We start from the raw sequence: 19,358 nt of genomic DNA, 5'->3' as shown, positions 1-19,358 counted from the left end.
TGCACAATGTACAAATTCAGAAAGCAGAAGTAGAAAGGAGGAGAAAAAAGTTCTTCATAAATCAACACAGCCCAAGAGAGCTGTGTTAACACCCTGGCACACAGCTTCAAATCTCTTTTGTTACGTTGTCATCTTAAAAATGCAAGTAAGTCAGAAAGAAAAAGACAAATACTGTATGCTAACACATATATATGGAATTTAAGAAAAAAAAACTGTCATGAAGAACCTAGGGGTAAGGCAGGAATAAAGACGCAGACCTCCTAGAGAACGGACTTGAGGTTATGGGGAGGGGGAAGGGTGAGCTGTGACAGGGCGAGAGAGAGTCATGGACCTATACACACTAACAAACGTAGTAAGGTAGATAGCTAGTGGGAAGCAGCCGCATGGCACAGGGATATCGGCTCGGTGCTTTGTGACAGGCTGGAGGGGTGGGATGGGGAGGGTGGGAGGGAGGGAGACGCAAGAGGGAAGAGATATGGGAACATATGTATATGTATAACTGATTCACTTTGTTATAAAGCAGAAACTAACACACCATTGTAAAGCAATTATAACCCAATAAAGATGTTAAAAAATTTTTAAAAAATGCATCTCCACGGCTCATTCCCAGCTCTTCACAATGTCCTCTGTGGACGGAGAGGCCCGAGTTTGCTAAGATTTCTGCTCTGAAGTGCAAGCATCGCCAGCATTCGTGACAACGAGCTGAGGCCAGAGCCGTCCCCTGTTTCTGTCTCCCCTCCAGCCCCTCTGCCATCACCCTGGTTTACACGGAGGTGACCGTGTGCCCGGAGAGACACTGAGGGGACTGCTGGGGGTGGGAAGGGGACCCTGGGCACACATGGGCCTCACCCACACTGCGGGCTCCCTGTATGAAAGTTGAAGGTTTTTTTTAAAGTATTTATGGATCTACTGTCAGTCTCACCTTACACGGACAGCTCCTGATCTACACAAGCTGGCAAAGCCTGCTGTCACGCTGTATGGGTTCTGGCTGTGAGCCAGGCCGTGCGGTGCTACCAGAGAACTTGGGCTTTTAACGCTCACGTGAGCATCTGTAAAGCCGTGCCGAGCATTTTAAGAATGAGAAAGGGTTTCTGGCAGAGAAAGCCCCCATTTTTAATAATGGTGACGCGGCTGTGTCCCCGCTCCACCTCCGAAGGAAACTTACCATTCCTTCCTCTGTTCATCCAACAAACACAGTCAGCCCTCGTCCAGGAATTCTGTATTTGACCATTCGCCTACTCGCTAAAACGTATTTATAACCCCCAAAATCAAATGACCCTTCATGGTCATTTGCAGACGTGCACAGAGCGATGCAAACTTTGAGTCCTGGGACGAACACGTTCCCAGCGGATGTGGAACAAGGGGATGCTTCTTTCATGTTTCTGCTCTCAGGCTGTAAACAAGGGTCCTTTCACAGTGTACTTAGGGTCACACTTTTGTGTTTTTTCTTGGTGATTGTACTGTCTAACAGAGCCCCCCTATCTACTGAAGTGCCGTCTGGGGCCCCTAAGCACGAGAAGGCAGTGATGCGTGTTATGGAGAAGACACGCGTGTCACACGAGCGTCGCTCGGGTGTGAGTTATACTGTTGTTGGCTGGGAGTTGGATGCTCGTGAATCAACAATACACATCAAATAAGCTGTCTGTAAACTGAAACGCACATTAAACAAGGTTAGGTATCCATCACTTGAGAAAAATGTTGTGATTGCGCGCTCACAGGAACCTAACCCTTTATTCCCCCTGGAGCGATGGTTCACGACTCGCTAATTCGGTGTTTGCGGCGACTTTATAGAACACAGCTACCGTGAACAACCAGAATCAACTGTACTGGGTGAGCACAGGCCCCGTGGGAGATGCTGAGTCTACGGAGAGGAAGGATGTCTCTAACCCAGTGCATCCCTCCAGCGCAGGCACGCAGGCTCTCCTACCAGAGCGACCAGGGATAGAGGGGTCCTTCCACTGCTGACACGCGGCCACCATCCGGGAATGAGTTCTAGAGCCCACTGGAAGGGGCACCGAGGGGCCTCCAGGCACTGGTCTCATTCTGTTTCTTGGTCTGGAATGTGTTCCGTGTCTGGAAATTCATTGAGCAGCACGTGCCCGTCTCTGCGTGTATATCATTCTCCAATCAAAAGTAAAAAACCAGAACAAAAACACAAAAGCCACTCTAAGAGAACCACAACTCACGCGGTGCTTGGACAGTGACCTGGAGAAGGATCCAGCTCCCCTCCCATCCGCTTCACTTCCCTGCGGGCCTCCACGCACCTGGAGTTCCGGGACCACCTGCTTTTTCGACTGCTGCCCTGCACCCCCCTACTGTTGCTTTTCCATCCTCCAATGGCTTACCCTGAATCCCTCTTCCTGCTTCCATTTCCTCTCCTAAATAAGACCACAGATCAGCAAGGGCAGAGAACCCGCCTCTCTAAACTCAGTGGCCAAACACAGCTCTCAGGGAGGAGAGCCACTGCATCTGAGAGTCTCTTTCTCGGCCACCAGGGTAAACCGGTCCTTACCCCTTTCCCTCCTTCTAAGTCAGGAGGCACTGCTGGGATCTCGTCACCCCAGCTCCCCTGAAACCTACCTTCCCTTGACCTACTCATTGACCTGATTTGCATGTGCAGGGCCGGGCATCTGATCACGGGCAGACATGTGTACTGGGGGTGGGGCCAAGGGTCAGACACTTGGCCAAGCTCTTTGCTTGAGTTCAGGGGCTAAGCCTGGGCCTCAGCATGTGAAGGCTGGCAGACCTTGTCCCAGTGTCCAGCCTGAACCCCACACCTCACGGTGGCGACCAGGAAGCCAGCGGCAGGCCCCAAGGGTGCAGAGCTGTGATGGAGGAGCTTAGATTGAAAGTCCGTTTGCTCACGCACCACTGTGTATGCAATTAAGACCGTCTCCAAGCAGAAGGCAATGACCAAAGTCCTTCTCTGAGTACAGAGACAGCTGGTCTCCATTACCTGCCAGGTGATATAACTGGGACCTTATAAGCATATGGGGATGGAAAGGCACTGTAATTCGAAAATAATTTTGAGCTCAGCAAAGGAGGAAGAGTAGTGAAACTATTATATTACACGGCATCCTCCTCCAATTCAGAATGTAAACAGTCACCCCACCTTGGATTCCTGGTGGCTCTCCAGGAACAGCTGGGATTCTGTCTCGAGTGGAATTCTGTCTCGAGTGGCCACCGAGTGGCCAATCAGTGGAGGGATGGCTCTTGTCCACGGAGCTTGGATCTGCCCTCCTCTATTACACCTCCCCCTCCCAACCCCAGACAGGTAGGGACCTTTCCCCGATTCATCACTCAAGAAACGTTAACAGCTAAGGGTTACTAGGTCTCGGTTTTCAGAGCAGTATCACATTCATAATGACCCTCACAACTCGCCTTGCAACGTAGAATACTTTCAATCCCCATTTCAGAGATGGAAACACAGAGTCTCACTGTGTAGAGGACTTGCTCAGGGTGACATGGCCAGTGTGTCACCAAGGGGGCACTGGACACAGGCCTCTGGATCCCTAACCTTCATTCACTACATCGCACACCGTATCATATTAAGGGGAATGACCCCACAACTTTCCCACATGTCATGCCTTCCCATCATTGCTTATCATGGAGTAACAAGCAACTGTTACTCACCCTGGCACTACTGAGGCTTGGGGCTGGATAATTCTCTGCTGGGGGGCGCTGGGGGCCTGTCCTGTGCATCGTAGGACGTTTAGCCTCCTCCCACTCGATGCTGGTGGTATCTCCCTTCCTCGCACTGTAGTTGTGACATTCGACCACGTCTCCAGATACTGCCACGTGTCCTCCGGAGCACACAGCCACCCCCCATTGATACCCCCCCAACAGAGCATTATAGTGAAGACACTGGCCGCAAAGATGGTCTATACGGCCCCAAATGCCGCTTCCCCCCAGCCCCCCGGGTCACATGCCAGGTGCCTCTGGGCAAGTCTTTTGACCTAAGTTTCACCGCGGTCACTTCAGAACACGGCGTCACCTCTGGGCTGAGTCAGGGTTGTCTCCTGCCTCCTCGAATGCAGGGCATCTGAGCTGGGGGTGGGGGGCGGGTCCTTCCCCAGGGGCTGGGGGTCTGGGAAGGAGGGGGTGGGGGATAGGCAGAGCTCTCCTGTGACCGGCGCCTGCCACTGTCCAGGTGGGCCGTGTCCTGGGTGCGTCTGGCAGAGTCCCAAACTGACTCTGAGAGATTCCCACCCACCACCCACCCTCCCCGGCTAGCTCAGCTCCCCTCCACCCACACCGGCTCCTGTCCCCAGAGTCCCTGTGCCCTGTCCCTGTCCCGTGGGAGGCCCTCTTGGGATGAGGGAGGCTCCCCTGGTGCCACCCTGTTGAGCTGAGGACTCACAGAACTGCAGCTGTGACCCCTGCAAACGCTGTCTCTTCCTCTCCCCTCTTAGGACCCCTGTGTACACTCAGGGCGGTGGTGGTGGCCCGTGGCTCCCACAGTATTCTGCACACGTTCTCTCTGGGGTCTCACGTCTACGCAGCCATGCCTGCAGCAGAACCGGGACAGGGGAGTCCACGCCCGCTCGCTGGTCTCCGCCGCCCAGAGGAGGTTTCGGTACCTCCTTAGGGAAGTATGACTTGTACCATGTGAGACTGTATCACAGTTGGCAGTGAAAATGCTCTTGCTGCCCCGTGAGTTGCTACTAACCTCATTTTACAAAGGAGGAAGTTAAGACACAGAGGTTGAGAAACTCATTGGCTCCGAATCCCGCAGCCCCTGAGGGGTGCACCTCAGAGTCAAGCCTCCAAACCCAGGCTCTTCAATCTCCCCACCCAGCACCTGCCTGGCTTGCTTCCCAGCCTTGTCCCAGCACCTGGAGACACACACACACACACACACACACACACACACACACACACACACACACACACACACACACACACACACACACACGGCTGAGGGCCACCCACTGCAGGCCAGGAGCCCCGCCCCTCCCCCAGGCACAGACACTGCAGAGGATCAAAGCCCCTGATGTTCTCAGGGACCAGGTGGCAGGGGTGGGGCTGGAGATATCAGAGGGAGGGAAGGAGTGGGAGATGGACTTGGGAAGGCAGAAATGTTGATTTTGGCCAGAATCTAAGAAGCCTCAAATGCCTCACGCAGGACTTTGAATTTTATTCTAAATATAATGGGAAGGCATCGGGACGTTTTAAAGAGGAAAGCTCCGCTGTTAGACCCATGACTTGGGAAGAGAGGGTGAGGAGAGAGTTGCGGGAGGAGGTGCTGCAGGTGTCAGGTTAAAGGTTGCTGAGGGCTGGCCTGGGTGCAGGTGGATAAAGACATGTCACATTAGGATGACCAGGACTTGCTGACCAAGGTGCAAAACATGACTGACCTTCTTCATCCATCAGGTTGAAAAAAAAAGAAATTAAAAATAGACTGATAACACCTAGTGCTGATGAGGGGGCGGAGAAATAGTCTCTGCTCTGCTCTTAGAAGTGTAAACTGGTACAACCTTTACGGAGGGTCATCTGAAGTTGTGTATTAAATTAAAACTTCACAAGCTCTGTGAGCCAGAAAACCCACTTTTAAGAATCTAGCCTAGATATGGAATTCCCTGGCTGTCCAGTGGTTGGGACTCCACACTTTCACTGCCAAGAGCCGGGGTACAATCCCTGGTCGGGGAACTAAGATCCCATAAGCCGCAGAGCGCAGTCAAAAAAGAAAAAAAAGAAGAATACAAAAAAGCATCTGGCCTGGAGAAACAACTGTGTGAACACACACAGCTAAAACGAACAAGGAGGGTGACTGCACCACTGTTAGCAAAAGGGAAAAACCTCAAAACAATTGGAACTCCCTTCAGTAGGGGAATGGCTAAATAAAATATGGTACGTGCACTCTGTAGCCCTTAAAAAGAATGAGGACAAGTGGCTCATTCTGATCAGAAAAGATGCCCAGTCTTTCTTGTGGACTGAAAATATCTAATTGCAAGCCAACATGCGTTTTTGTGATTTTTAAGAAAGGATTGCTGTGCCTATATATCAACATTGATGTACCTACGACTGCAATGGCCATGGGAAAAGAGCTGGGATGAATCTGTTAGTGTGGTTCCTTGTGTGTGTGTGTGTGTGTGTGAGATTAGAGAGGTTCAGAGGTGGGTGAAAAGGAGGCTACTACCTATTTTTTGTGCCATTTAAAAGATTATTTTAAAATTTGCATGTAGTGAAATGCATCTTTTCTGTCGTACAGTTCTATGAGTTTGAACACATGCTTCGATTCTTCTAACAACCATCACAAATGGGCTGCAGAACAATGTCAACACCCCACAAAATTCCCTGGTACTACCCCTTTGTAGTCAGACCCCACCCTCTACTCCCAAACCCTGACACCTGCTGATCTGCTCTGTCTCTGTATTGTTGCCTCTTTCAGGCATCATATAAATGGAATAATACACTTGATAATCTTTTGAGACTGGCTACTTTCACTTAGTATATGCATTTAAGATCCATCCGTTATCGTGTGTGTCAACAGTTCATTCCTTTTCACTGCTGACTAATATTCCATGTGTGGGTTGTTTATCCACTGGCCAGTTGAGGGATATTTGGGTCGTGTCTAGTTTTTGGTGATTATGAATAACGCTGCTATAAACATTTGTGTTCAGGCTTTTGGTTAACCTAAGTTTTCCTTTATCTAGGATAAATACCTAGAAGTGGGATTGGTGGGCTATAAGGTAAGTGTACTTTTAATTTTGTAAGAAGCTGCCGATTTCCAAAGTGACTGTACCAGGGACTTCCCTGGTGGTCCAGTGGCTGAGACTCCACGCTCCCCATTTAGGGGGCCCGGGTTTGATCCCCGGTCAGGGAACTAGATCCCACATGCATGCCGCAACTAAGAGTCCACATGCCCCAACTCAGGAGCCTGCTGGCCACAATAAGACCTGGCACAGCCAAATAAATAAATAAATAATAATAAAAACAAAAACAAAGTGACTGTACTGTTGTGCATTTCCACTAGCAATGAGTGAGAATTCCAGTTGTCCTGCAACCCCCTGGGCACATGGTATTATCAACATTTTTAATTCCAGCCATTCTAACATGGCTAAAATGAGATACTAATGTGAAAGTATCTCATTATGGGTTTTTATTGGTGTTTCTCTAAGGGTTAATGATGATGAATATCTTTCATGTGCTTATCTGCCATCTTTATATTCTCTCTGGTGAAATAGCTATTCATATCTTTTTCCCACTTTCTAATGTATTTTTTGGTTTTGTACTGTTGAGTTTTGAGAATACTTTATATATTTTAGATACCAGTCCTTCACTGGATATATGGTTTGCAGATATTTTCTCATAACGCACAGCTTGTCTTTTCATCCTCTTAATGGGGTCTTTGGCAGAGCAAAAGTTTTAAATTCTTAAGTCCAATTTATCAATTTTTCCTTTCATGGATTATGCTTTGATGTCAAGTCTAAGAACTCTTTGCCTAGTCCTATGCTCCAAACATTTTTTTCCTAAGTTCCTACAAGTTTTATAGTTTCATTTTACCTTTAAAAAAATATATATGTATTTATTTGGGTGCACCAGGTCTTAGCTGCAGCATGTGGGATCTAGTTCCCTGACCAGGGATTGAAGCCGGGCCCCCTGCATTGGAAGCAGAGTCTTAGCCACTGGACCACCAGGAAAGTCCCCTCATTTTACTTGTAAGTCAGTGAATCCTTTGAGTTAATTTCTGTATATGATGTGAGACTTTGGTCAAAGTTCACGTTTTTGCATATGGATGTTCACATGCTCCACGACCATTTGTTGAAAAGGTGAAGTAAAACCAAACGATATGGCCACATTTTTTACAAGGGTGCAAAAGTAATTTGCCTGAGCTCCGTGGATCTGTAAATTTGTTTTTCCAAAATGTAGGAAGTTTTCAGTCATTATTTCTTCAGGTATTTTTTTCTATTCAAATCTATTTCTCCTCTTCTCTTGGACTCCTATGACATGAATGTTAGACTTTTTAATATTGTTGCTCCGGCCCCCAAGGCTTTTTTAAAAATCTTTTTTTCTCTTTGTGTTCAGGATGTTTTCTATCGATCCATCTTTAAGTTCACTGACTCTTTCTTCTATCATCTCCATTCTCCTAGTGAACTCTTCCAGTGAATTTTTAATTTCTGTTATATTTTCCTGTTCTAAAATTTCTCTTTGGCTTTTAAAAATAGCTTCTGTTTGTTTACAGAGAATCTTCCCATTTGTTTCAAGAGTGCTCACCCTTACATGTTGGAACCGTGGTATAACAGTTGCTTTAACATCTTTTTCTAATAATTCCAACCTTTGGATCATCTCAGGCTTGATGCTTGTTGATTGCCTCTTTCTTTGAGAATTCTTTTGGTTTTCATGGTACTCTGTAGGTTGAATAATTTTGGGTTGTATCCTAGACATTTTGAGTATTATGTTGAGACTTGGTCCTGTTAAAATTCTCAAAGGTTCTTCTGTGCTGATCTGCAGGTGCATCTCAGGGCCAAGCCCAGGATTTCATACCTGTATGTGAAGGACCCTTCTCAGGTGTTTCCCTTCTGTGGTTTTTCACACCCCAAGATTCTCTGGCTAGAAAGCTGGGATTCAGCCTCTGCGTTGCTCTGCACTCTTATGACCGGGACCACCTGAGGGGCAGAGTGGCGAGGGAAGGGAACCTGCAGGACCACCAGCACAACTGTTGAGGGGGTGTGGCTTCACTACGGGCTCTGCTACGGGGGTGTCCTAGCTGAGGAGAGTGATCGCACTGGGAGGCAAGCGAGGATGAGTGGAGGTACACAGTCTGAGGAGCACAGGAAAGGCGGGGAAATGGAGGCCCAGGGTGTGGACCACACTTGCCAGGAAGGGACCATGAGGGTATGGATAAGGCTAAAAAGAAGGGCAGGTGTGAACAAAGTTGCTTTTCTTTAAGAATAAAAGACCTGTATATATATATATATATATATATATATATATATACAAAAAAAAACAAACAAACAACCAACACAAAATCCCACCAAACTCCTTGTATTCTACTCAAATGAACTTGAATACGCTGAAATAACTTTGTCGTTAGAGACAGTGACAGTCTTTTCGAGCTCATTTCCTCCAGAAAATCTCCCTGCCATCCAAAGAAAGATGGGCATCTACCTACAGTCGCCGCCACCTGCCTCCCCGGGCCCCTAAGCTCCCGGACAGCAGGGCGGGCGTTCTCTTCCTGACCACCTTTTAGGGCCAGCACAGTGCAGTGTGCATGGCAGGAGTACATGAATGTTTGTTGGAAGAACGAATATGCATGAATGAGTGAGGACTGGCTCCAGGACCTGGTGTGCCACTGGCACCAGCCCGGTCTGGAGGGAACGAGCATGGACTAGAGGCAGGGGCTGGTGATCAAATGAGGCCCCTGGTGAGAACAGTGCTTTGTCTAGCTACTCTCCAAAATATCTAAGTGTCTACCACTAGAAAATAAAACACACACACACACACACACACACACACACACACACACACACACAGGAGACTAGAAGGAAGGCCAACAGGGATAACATCCAGAGAGTGGACCTACGGACGACTACTTTTTTCTGTACGTTTTGTGCATTTCACCATTCTTCCTGCTCCAATTCTAATCCTGAGCGCAGGAAGCTGCTTCCAGACTGCTGATTTAGACTCTGGGACGGACTGGCCCCACAGGAGGATGGGGACCGTCTGCACACGTGAACAGGGCTGATAACCCAGGGCCATTCACCTCCTATGGCAAGTGCGCAGACTGACTGGTCTCCTTGGCATCAACGAGCACAAACATACTGGGCTCACAGCGACCCCCCCAAGGTGCCCTGTGAGGCTCAGCCCGGTCAGCAAGCTGGGCTCCTCTGTTTATTGCCAACAACCATCTTATCCTCCCCGAATCCCACACCCCCGGGGTTTCTCCGTCTTCAGGGAAGGAAGACAGGGTGTAGGGGACAGGTGGGGGAAGAAGCAGGAGTGCTGGGACAAAGTAGATGGAGTCCCGGAGATGGAACTGTGCCCATCTGGGACACCTCCATAACCCAACTTCATGGTGCGCACCCCTGGAAGGCGGGCAGGGGAGATGGCAGCCCATCTGGGAGCTCTGGGTAAAAGCGTCTGCCACCACAAGATAATAAACGGCAGTAATTAGGCCTTCCTGGAAAACTGGGTAATACTGTTATTACAACGTTTTATTATCTGTATGTTTTACACGAATTTAATTGCCTTCAGCTGCTATAATTTGGGAGCCATGAGGGCGAGAGCAGAAATAATAACGAACTGAACCACAAGCAGACCCAGGGTCTGGGGAAGGGGTGGAGGCTGCTTCACTGATGGGCTCTGGGAGCCTGGGGCTCTGAGATTCTGATCTGGCCTGCAGGAGACAGCCCCCAGACCCCACGGTCCCAGGGGGCACCAGACAGCAGCCCTCAAATACCATCCACCCTGGGAGGGTCGGTTTCCCAAGAGAATGTAAGAATTATCTCCTCTCTTTGCATCGAAATGAAAATCACTACCCTTGCCCCCTAAAGCAACCTAGATTCTTCCACTCCAGAATTCATCTGAGTCAGTTACTTCTGTGGCTTAGGGAGTGCTAAGTCGGACAACACAACTCTCTTCTATTTAAGCAAAGCCATTAATAAATATTATATTGTACTTTACAAACCAAAAGAAAAAACAGAAGCTCTCTAACTACAGACCATTCCAGCCAGTTGACAGTGAACAAAGCCTGACTCTCACAGCTTAAGCTGAGGAAGTTATAAATTATCAACGTGTCGAGCTTCGCCCTCTGAAGCTTCTTTTCCAGATCTGACCGTGAAGCTGAGTATCCTGTCTTTAAGTTCTGTTCATTCAGCAAGAGAGACATCTTCAATTCTAGCTCACGAAGGCGGACGGTGCTGACGTCAGGGTTTTATCTGCACCCTCCTCCGCCCTGGCTATTGCAATGGCGTTTTGAATCACTCTGTAACAGCTTCAATAACCTGGAAATTTGCAGAGTGGATAATCAGCTACAGCTTGAACCTCCCCCAAAGTTCCCTCACTGATGACCCTAATGTAGTGGCAGCAGCAACAGCAAATCGCAGCGGAGCCAAGGGGCCTGGATCAGGAAGGCTGCACGTGTAGGCTCTTCTGGGGGCGTTTTCCCGAAACTTCTCCCTGGAATCGCCTGCATCTTTGGGTATCGCCTTAAGAATTCAGAGTCCTTTATACACTGCACTTTTACTAACTTCCTAGGAAGAAGACACAGAAGACTAGAACGTCTTTAAACCTGTCTTCGTGTGTGTGCTTCGTCCTCCTTTTAGGGTGTGGGGTCCCTGAGAGAACTGGGTTCTACTTCCTCTCCGTTCCACAATGCAGTGATTAAACAGAGTCCTGAACTTAGAGCAGCCACTTAAAATATCCTGAAAGTTGTGTTGTTTTATAAAATCTGCCATGGAAAATTTCTCCTTAGTGCTCCCGTCACACCCACACACACACCCACCCACACCCACACCCACACCCACACGACTTGCATGTCTAGCTCCATTTTGGTACACTGACTTCCATCAATAAAAGAAACCAACAACGAGAGATTCTTCAGCTCCACTGAAAATACCCGTTTCCAACAGATTCCATCTGAAACACTATATAGACTGACAAATGTCAAAGACAGAGAAAGGTCATCTATTTTGTCTCTGCTCATTTTAAAAGCCAGTTGCTTTACAAGATTCTTACATTCTGCCCCAATCTTAACACCATCTCCCTTTTGGGACAGTTCAGGCCCACCTGATGAAGAACTCAGATTTTACGAAGACTCAGGACTCCAATAGAGGGGACTCTTCCTGTGTGAGGCTGGGCCCTGTAAGCCTGATTATTATTAAACAGGATGAAATTCTTCCTTTGGGGAAAAGGTCAGAATGAACCTAAGTGACAGTGGAGCCAGATGCTTCATTTATAACCAAGAACCAGGTGAGGCCCCAGGAGGGCCTCCACCCATGAGAGCACACATTACCCAGGAGGGATACCCCTTCTGGAGGAAAAAGTGTCTGAGTGATCCACTGAGAGGCCCAGCTCCTCTCGGAAGACGCTGCAAAACGAGTTTCCACATTTTCCTGACTTCTCAGAACTTACACAAAACCTTGATATTTGTTTCCCTTCCCCAGTCTCTATTCCTAACTCTTGATCAAACATGTTGGTGGTACAACAGGAATTTTGACTTTTCCTCCAGTTCCCCGGCAAGGTTTTTACCCAATGCATTTATATATCAATACCTTGCCGGACGTCCACTGACCTGATTTCCCCACAGCCCTGACCCTTCGCGAACACCCTCCCCAGGCTGCTCCACGCGGGCCTCTTACCAGCTGCCCTGTGGGGCGACTTCCTCTCCGCCGCCTGGCTCTCCTTCCTGGGGTCGGCGGACGGCCCTACCTTCTCGGGGTCCCGGGGGCTGGCGTCGGGGGGCGCGGGCAGCTGGGGGAGGGTGAGGGTCTGCAGTAGCGGCTTCCTGGGCAGGGGCGGCTTGGAGCTGAGCTGCTCGGTGGACCGGGTCTTCGCCTTCCCCGGCTCGTTGGGAGACCTGGCGCCTCGGGCGGCGGGGCCCGTCCCGGGCGGACCCTTGTCGTTCCTGGAGAGCAAGGTCAGCCCTCCTTTCTCCAGCCTGACCTCCGCGCTGTACCTCTTGATTCCCCTCCCCTCCGGGCAGGGCGCTTCTCTGTGTTTGAAAGACAGAGACGTGGAGCGGAGCTTGACCGGGAAGGGGCTTCCGTCCCCGCCCGCGGGCCTCTCCCGGGCGGCTGGGCCGGGGTCCGCGGTGGCCGCGTCCGGAGAGCCGCGCTCGGCCGGGGCGGGCGGCTTCCGAGGACCGGGCTTCAGGCCCTGGGGCTCGGCGGGCGCCGGGAGGTCCTCGAGGGCGGCCTCGCTCTTCCAGGCCGGACCGCTCCTGAGAAGCGGCAGCCGGACGGCGGGGCCTCGGGGCTCCAGCAGGCGGCCCCCCGCGCGCGGCCACTCGCGGCCCGACGACACCGAGAACTTTTTGGCGGCCCGCGCCTCGCGGCCTCCTCGCTCCATCTTGCGCTCCGGCGCCGCCGCCTCCGTGGGGGATCCCTCCCGCTCGGCCCTGGGGGGCTCCGGGGGCGCCGCCTCCTGGTCCAGGGATCGGGGTGCGGGCGCCTCTGCAGGCGACGCCGAGGCAGGCGGTGAGGGGGCCGCGCCGAGGTTCGCGTTCGCTGTCGCAGCCGAGGCCTTGTGCTTCAAGCAGCTCTTGGGGGCCGGCGGGCTGGGGGCCGGGGCTGCTGGCCCTGCGCCCTCGGGACCCGGAGCGTCCAGAGTCAGTCTTACCTCCTTCGGACCGGTGTGGTCTGGCCCGTTGGGACCAGAGGGCGTCTCCCAGGTGGCTATGGGTCCGGGCTCGGGAGGGGTCGTGTCCCCCTCGGGGATGCAGGGAGATAATCGACCCTCGACGTCTCCCGAAGCACAAACCACCTCGTCTGCTGTGTCCCCGCCGGGGGGACACCGGGTTTCCAGGGACAGCTCCTCCCTTGGGTTTTCGTTGTCGGGATTAGGGTGAGGGTGCGGGGAGCCTTCTGGGCAAGACGGGGACTCCGAGCGGGGGTGTGGGCTCGACACGGGCTCTGTGACCTCCATGACCTCCGGCGTGGCCAAAAGGCTGGAGGGGTTCTCCCCCGGGGGGTTCTCATCCTCAGTGCTAGCGGTGAACGCCGGGCAGTGCTGCAGGCGCGCCCGCCGCGCACGGGGCCCCACAGGTGGCAGCATGGTCGCCTGCCCCCCAGGCTCAGCGCCTCTGTCCTGTCCCCCCTCCTGCTGCCCAGAACTGGGCTTCTCCTCCGTGCTGACTTTGGGTAGCGGCTTCTCGTCGTATTCCTCCTCCTCTGGGGTACACGTCAGATCGCTCAGGGATTCGGACTGCGCTCTCTAAGAGGAATAAAGTGGACAAAAGACAGCATCATTAGGACGAGTATTAGGAAGCCTATGGCCTCCCCATCGTGTTCAAGGTTTAATTAGGTTTAAGGGAAGCAGAATGTCTCTAAAGCTGGCACTCAAGTGGACATTCACACACAGCTGTCTTTTCTTAATCCTCCCTTACTGGAATCTTGCCTCCCAAGTTCAGCTTTCAGCAGAACTGAGGCCGCTATGCCCCTAAAATAAACGTTGCCTGAGGCTCTCAAGGCCAAGCTAGAAACCAGTGGACACTGCTCTACAGAGTGAAGCAAAGGGAAGGGGACTAGCATCGGCCGGGTCTGCCATGCTCTGTGCTCGACATGGTTACCTCACTAACTCCCTGATTGGCTCCAGTGAGGAGAGGATTACTATTTCCTGCTTGCACCTGGAGAACTGGGAACTCAGAGAGGTCCCTGCCTTGGCCAAGGCTGAGCTAATAAGTGGCCCAGGGGCAAAGCTGTTGCCCTCTCTGACCCCCTGTGCTGCCTCAGAGCCAGTGTCCCCAGCCGATTCCTTCTCTCTGCAGGGATGCACCCTCATAGCAAAGGCAGAGGCTGGTTTGCCTAAAACATGATTCCTATCATCCCACCACGGTCAACAGCAAACCATAGCTGACAGGATAACGCCCAAACTTTTCAGCTAAATTTGAAGTCTTATATTCTGCCGTTTTTTATTTTATTTTTTTTGTCTTTTTGAAATTTTTATTTTATGCTGGAGTATAGTTGATTTACAATGTTGTGTGAGTTTCAGGCGTACAGCAAAGTGATTTAGTTATACATATATCTATTCTTTTTCAGATTCTCAGGTGGGGGGAGGGATAAATTAGGAGGCTGGGATTAACATAGACACACTACTATACATAAAATAGACAATCTATTCTGCCGTTTTAAATGGTCTCTCCCACTCCCTGCTCTGGTCAAGCCAAGCCCCTGCCATTTTACGTACCAGACTCTGGGCCTGAGTGACTGGCCGGCTGCCCTCCAGCCCACACCTCCAGGGCTCCACTAGCACCCCCAGAGCTAGCTCTGATCCCACTCCTACAGGAGGCTTTGCCTGGCTTAGCAGTAAGTCACGGCCTCGTGCTATTTTTCTTCCGAAAGGTCTCTGGAATCTAGATTTGGTCCACTTCCTCCCCACCATCCACAGAGTCAGTTCTTGCTCTCTTAGGAAGGAAAGGAGATCAAGGTAGTCATGATTCATTCACAAGCAAATGTGAAAATGACCGAAAGGCTGAGGGCACTGAGGCTGGTGTTTTTGAAAAGTTCCTGATTTCAGACCTGTCTTTAGACTTTATAGAGTCACCCAGGCTTCTGCACAAGGGCAGTGCCCTCCTCCCTTCTTTTTAGCAAACACCCAGAGAAGTGTTTGCAATAGGTTATTGTTGTTGTTGTTGTTTTAACATTTTCCAGCTGGCATCTGCTTGCTAACACGACATAACTGGGATGTTTGTGACGACACCTAAGCCAGCTTTGCCGAGATGCACAACCCTATTCCCCTGGATTCCAGAAGGGGAAGATGCGAAATCCCCAGAAGAATTTTCAAAAGCTGCAGGTTCCTAAGGTGTGACTGGCCTTTTGTTACTACAGGAAATCCTCGATGTGGAAACCCCTTTAGGACGGTGGCTCATGTTTGCAAACTACTGGAACCCACATTAGGTCAACACAAAGCTGAGGAGCGGGCCTGGCTTGAGCACATCCAGCTTGAGCCACTGGCAGCTCCGAGGGGTTACAGTGGGAGGCCAGGCAGAAGGAAGGCTGGCACGGAGCGTGCGCTCCAGAGGGTGCCCCCCCCCCACCCCGATGCCGAGCAGAGGCTCTGCAGGGAACAAAGCGGCACCTACCCGAGCCTGGGCTCTCTGGCCAGGACAGCAGGAAGGATGCGGATACCCGCTCCACCTCCGCCACCCACACCTTGCCTCCCGCTCTGGGCCCTCAGAGCAGCTTCACCCCCTGGGACCCTCCCGAGGAACTGGAAGCAGGGGACCCACTGCTCAGCCCGCACCCAGATGGAGACTCTAGCATGGCTGCCTGCTCATCACCCTCCTCTCGCCAGAAAGAAAGTGTCTCTGGGCAGCACGCACATCATCTATGGGCAGAGGACGGGCACAGTGGGCAGTGCCGGTGTGGAGAGGAAGCATCTGTTTCTGACACCCGGGACTTGCTGGCAGCTCTGCCAGCCAGGCGACCTCGGGCTAGTCATCTAATCACGCTGCTCCCGACAGAACAGAGTTAATAATATTGCCTCTCCTGGCACTGCCCGGGTTGGGATGAGGACCAGCTGGGGTGGTGAGATGTCAGTATAAACATTTACGGGCGTTCCACTTCTACTGCGCCAGAGCCACGACGGGGCACGGTTCTGAGCAGCAGGGCAACAAACATGCTGAGACAACCAAAACCTAAGCTGGCCTTCCGTGCGTTCCTCTTCCCCAACCCCTGCTTTGGCGGGGGCAGACGGGTCCAGCCAAATGCAGCCCTGAATAGGCTTTTCAAACTTGTAATAAACATCACGATCTTGACAGCCAAGGTTTTTTGTTTGCTCGTTTTCCTGTGCCAGATGGGATTCTGGGTCTATGAGCATCTCCTTCTCAGCCCCGTCATTCTCTGCGGCCAGGCGGACCCCACAGCCTGCTTCTCGGCTCCTCTGGGGATGAGGCATTGCAGGCACCACTGGGCAGCAGAGAAGGTGACAACCCTACATGGACCTCGAGCCCCTGGTCCCGTGAAGACAAAGCACTGCACGAGCGAGTTCTCAGCTCCCAGAGGGACGAGCTGATGACTGCCCGGGCAGCACACCAAGGAGGGTCTGTCCTTACAGGGGCACCACCCCTGTGCTGCTAAGTAGGTCCTCGCCCCAGGCAGTGTCCATTCTAGCTGTTCAGCTTCTCCCTTGGTCATTCAGGCGTTTGTTCATCCATTCACGCGTTCAACTAACGTCCACGCAATGTCAGCTCTGTGACTAGTGTCGCCCCAGGGCTAGAAGTACAGTCTGCTCACGGAAGACTGGCAATAAACAAGTGAGCACCTCCATTTACAAAGGTCACGTCCGTGTATAGCCAGTGCCGTGGAGGAAGTGCCCGGGGTGATGGGCAGGTGGGCTGCTTTCCACAGGACGTTCCTGGGGAGCCCCTTTGGGGAGGGCCTCGGAACCCATCCCCCAAGGACTGAGCAGGGGACACAGCCGGTCCCAAGGCCTGGGGTGGGAGGCAGCTTGTTGAGTGCCAGAAGCAGAAGGGAGGCCACAGCGTGCTGAGTGAGAATGGAAGGAGGTGGGCAGGGCCCGGCTGCGCCAGGCCTGCAGTGTGGACATCACACTGAAGACAGTGGGAAGGTAGGGGACCCAAGGCACAGAGCAGGTTCTTGGCAAGCGTTGCAGAATGAAGACCGAATGAATGAGTGCTTAGGACGGGAGGGACATATCTGAGTTAGGTTGAAACCATGAGCACCCCCAGCTCCTGCGGCATGGTCATGGTCCCACAGCCCTCGCGGGGTGGGGGGGACCAGGGGCTCGAGGTCCATGTAGGGTTGTCACCTTCTCCGCTGCCCAGTGGTCATCCCCAGAGGAGCTGAGAAGCGGGCTGTGGGGTCCGCCTGGCCACAGAGAATGACGGGGCTGAGAAAGAGATGCTCGTAGACCAACATCCCCTCCCTCCTTCCCTCAAGACAAGATGGTGGGGTGTTGAGAAGGTACCCTGGACCAGCTCGGCACTTCGGGGGGGGGACCCGCCCACCCTGCCCCTGCCCGGTTACCGAGGACAGACGCCGCATTTTGCTGCACCGCTGGTTGCGGGGTTTGACCAGGAGCTTGTGCTTGGCCGCAGAGTTGTCCAGGCAGGAGGAGAATTCTGGGGGATAATCGAAATCAGCCACGGGGGCCACGCTGCCATCCGAGGTCCTGGGGGAGACGGAGGTGTCGCTCACTTGCCTGGAGAAGAGCTGGTCAGGAGACTGTGGCCGGGACGAGGAAACCACACAGACCTTCAGGGCACAAGGAACACACAGGCCAGGCCATCAGCTTCCCCGAGGAAACAGTACAGCCGGCACATCAACCTCCCCTTTCACCGGGCTCATCTCTGGGCTGGGGGTTTGAAGTGTCGAGCCAAACCCTGCAGGCCCATCACTCATTTCCAAGAACCCGAGTCCTAGGTAGCCAGTAACTCTGCCTTCGCCCACCCACGGCAGCTGCACAGGTGCTTCAGACAAGTGCTCCTTTCTCCCATGACACCGACCAGCCCAATTCCTCCAAGGGCGGAGTCAGGCTTGGCCCTGTCTCTGGAAGCCATGGGGGGTGGCTCAAGGGTGTGATTTCACAGGCTGGGGCACAGCCCATGCCAAGCCCTGCTCTCAGCATCCCATCATTGCTCACTCTAGGGTTCTGTATCTTCACGCCTTCTCTTGGGACCATCTGGCTGTAAGTTACCCCTGTTAAGTCTCAAATATTTTACTAGTTCATACCTCGGCAGGAAGTAACTGAAAGGCAGCAAAGGGCAAAAGTGTCGCCTGGGAGGAAGGGGTTGGGGGGAGTCACGTGGAAGAGTGATGGTAACACCGGGTTCTCCTGCAAAGACACTTATCAGCATAAAGTAGCAGACAGGCACCCACCGCGCACCCGGGGGAGCAAGGTGCAGAGGGAGACCTTGGGAGGGGCGGGGCTTTAGTGACAACCCTGCCACCTGCAAACAAACACAGCTTTCTGTTCCAGCATGGTGCTCAATATTAGGGTCAAGTTCACACTTTTTCCCGAAGTGTTTTATTTTCCAGTTTCTTTTACTAAGCGTCTTAACCACGTTTAAGTGTACAGTTCATTGGTATTAAATACATTCATGTCATTGTGCATCCTTCACCACCCACCACCTCCAGAACTTTTCCTCTTGTAAAACTAAAGCTCCATGCCCATTAAACACTAAGTCCCCGATCCCTCTCCCCCAAGCCACGGCACCCACCCTTCTGCTTTCTGTCGCTATGAACTTGACTAAGTACCTCATATAAGCGGAATCGTACAATACTCGTCCTTTCGTGCCTGGCTCAGTTCACTTAGCGTAATGTCTTTGAGGTTCATCCGTCTTGTAGCCTGTGTCAGAATTTCCTTCCTCTTCAAGGCTGAGTAATATTCCACTGTGGGTATATACCACACTTTGTGTGTTCACTCATCCAGCCCAAGACACCTGGGCTGCTTTCACGCTTTAACTACTATGTGTAATGCTGCTACGAACGTGGGTGTACAAATATCTCTGCGAGAAACTGCTTTCAGTTCTTTTGGGTCCATACCCAGAAATGAAATGGCTAGATCATAAGGTGATTTTATGTTTAATTTTTCGAGGCATACTGATTTCCACAGTGGCTGCACCATTTTACAATCCCACCAACAGGGCACAGGGTACCAACATCTGTCTTCATGTTCTCTCTCCAACACTTGTTATTTTCTGTTTTCTTTTTTTTCTTTTTAACAGTAGCCATCGG

General features: G+C 51.8%; 1 protein-coding gene across 1 annotated transcript in view; it reads right to left on the bottom strand.

Annotated features, from left to right (window-relative positions):
• CRACDL (CRACD like) overlaps positions 1–19,358 on the bottom strand; it is a 44,538-nt gene that overhangs the window by 8,139 nt on the left and 17,041 nt on the right. Inside the window, exons 5-6 of the mRNA XM_079940807.1 lie at positions 17,649–17,876; positions 12,303–13,875 (exon numbers count right to left, since the gene is read on the bottom strand). Of these exons, the coding sequence (XP_079796933.1) occupies positions 12,303–13,875; positions 17,649–17,876 (1,801 nt within the window). The remainder of the gene's footprint in view (positions 1–12,302; positions 13,876–17,648; positions 17,877–19,358) is intronic.

This window comes from Stenella coeruleoalba (genome assembly GCF_951394435.1).
Source record: "Stenella coeruleoalba genome assembly, chromosome: 13".
NCBI classification, from domain to species: Eukaryota; Metazoa; Chordata; class Mammalia; order Artiodactyla; family Delphinidae; genus Stenella; species Stenella coeruleoalba.
This window is presented reverse-complemented; position numbering and strand designations above follow the sequence as displayed.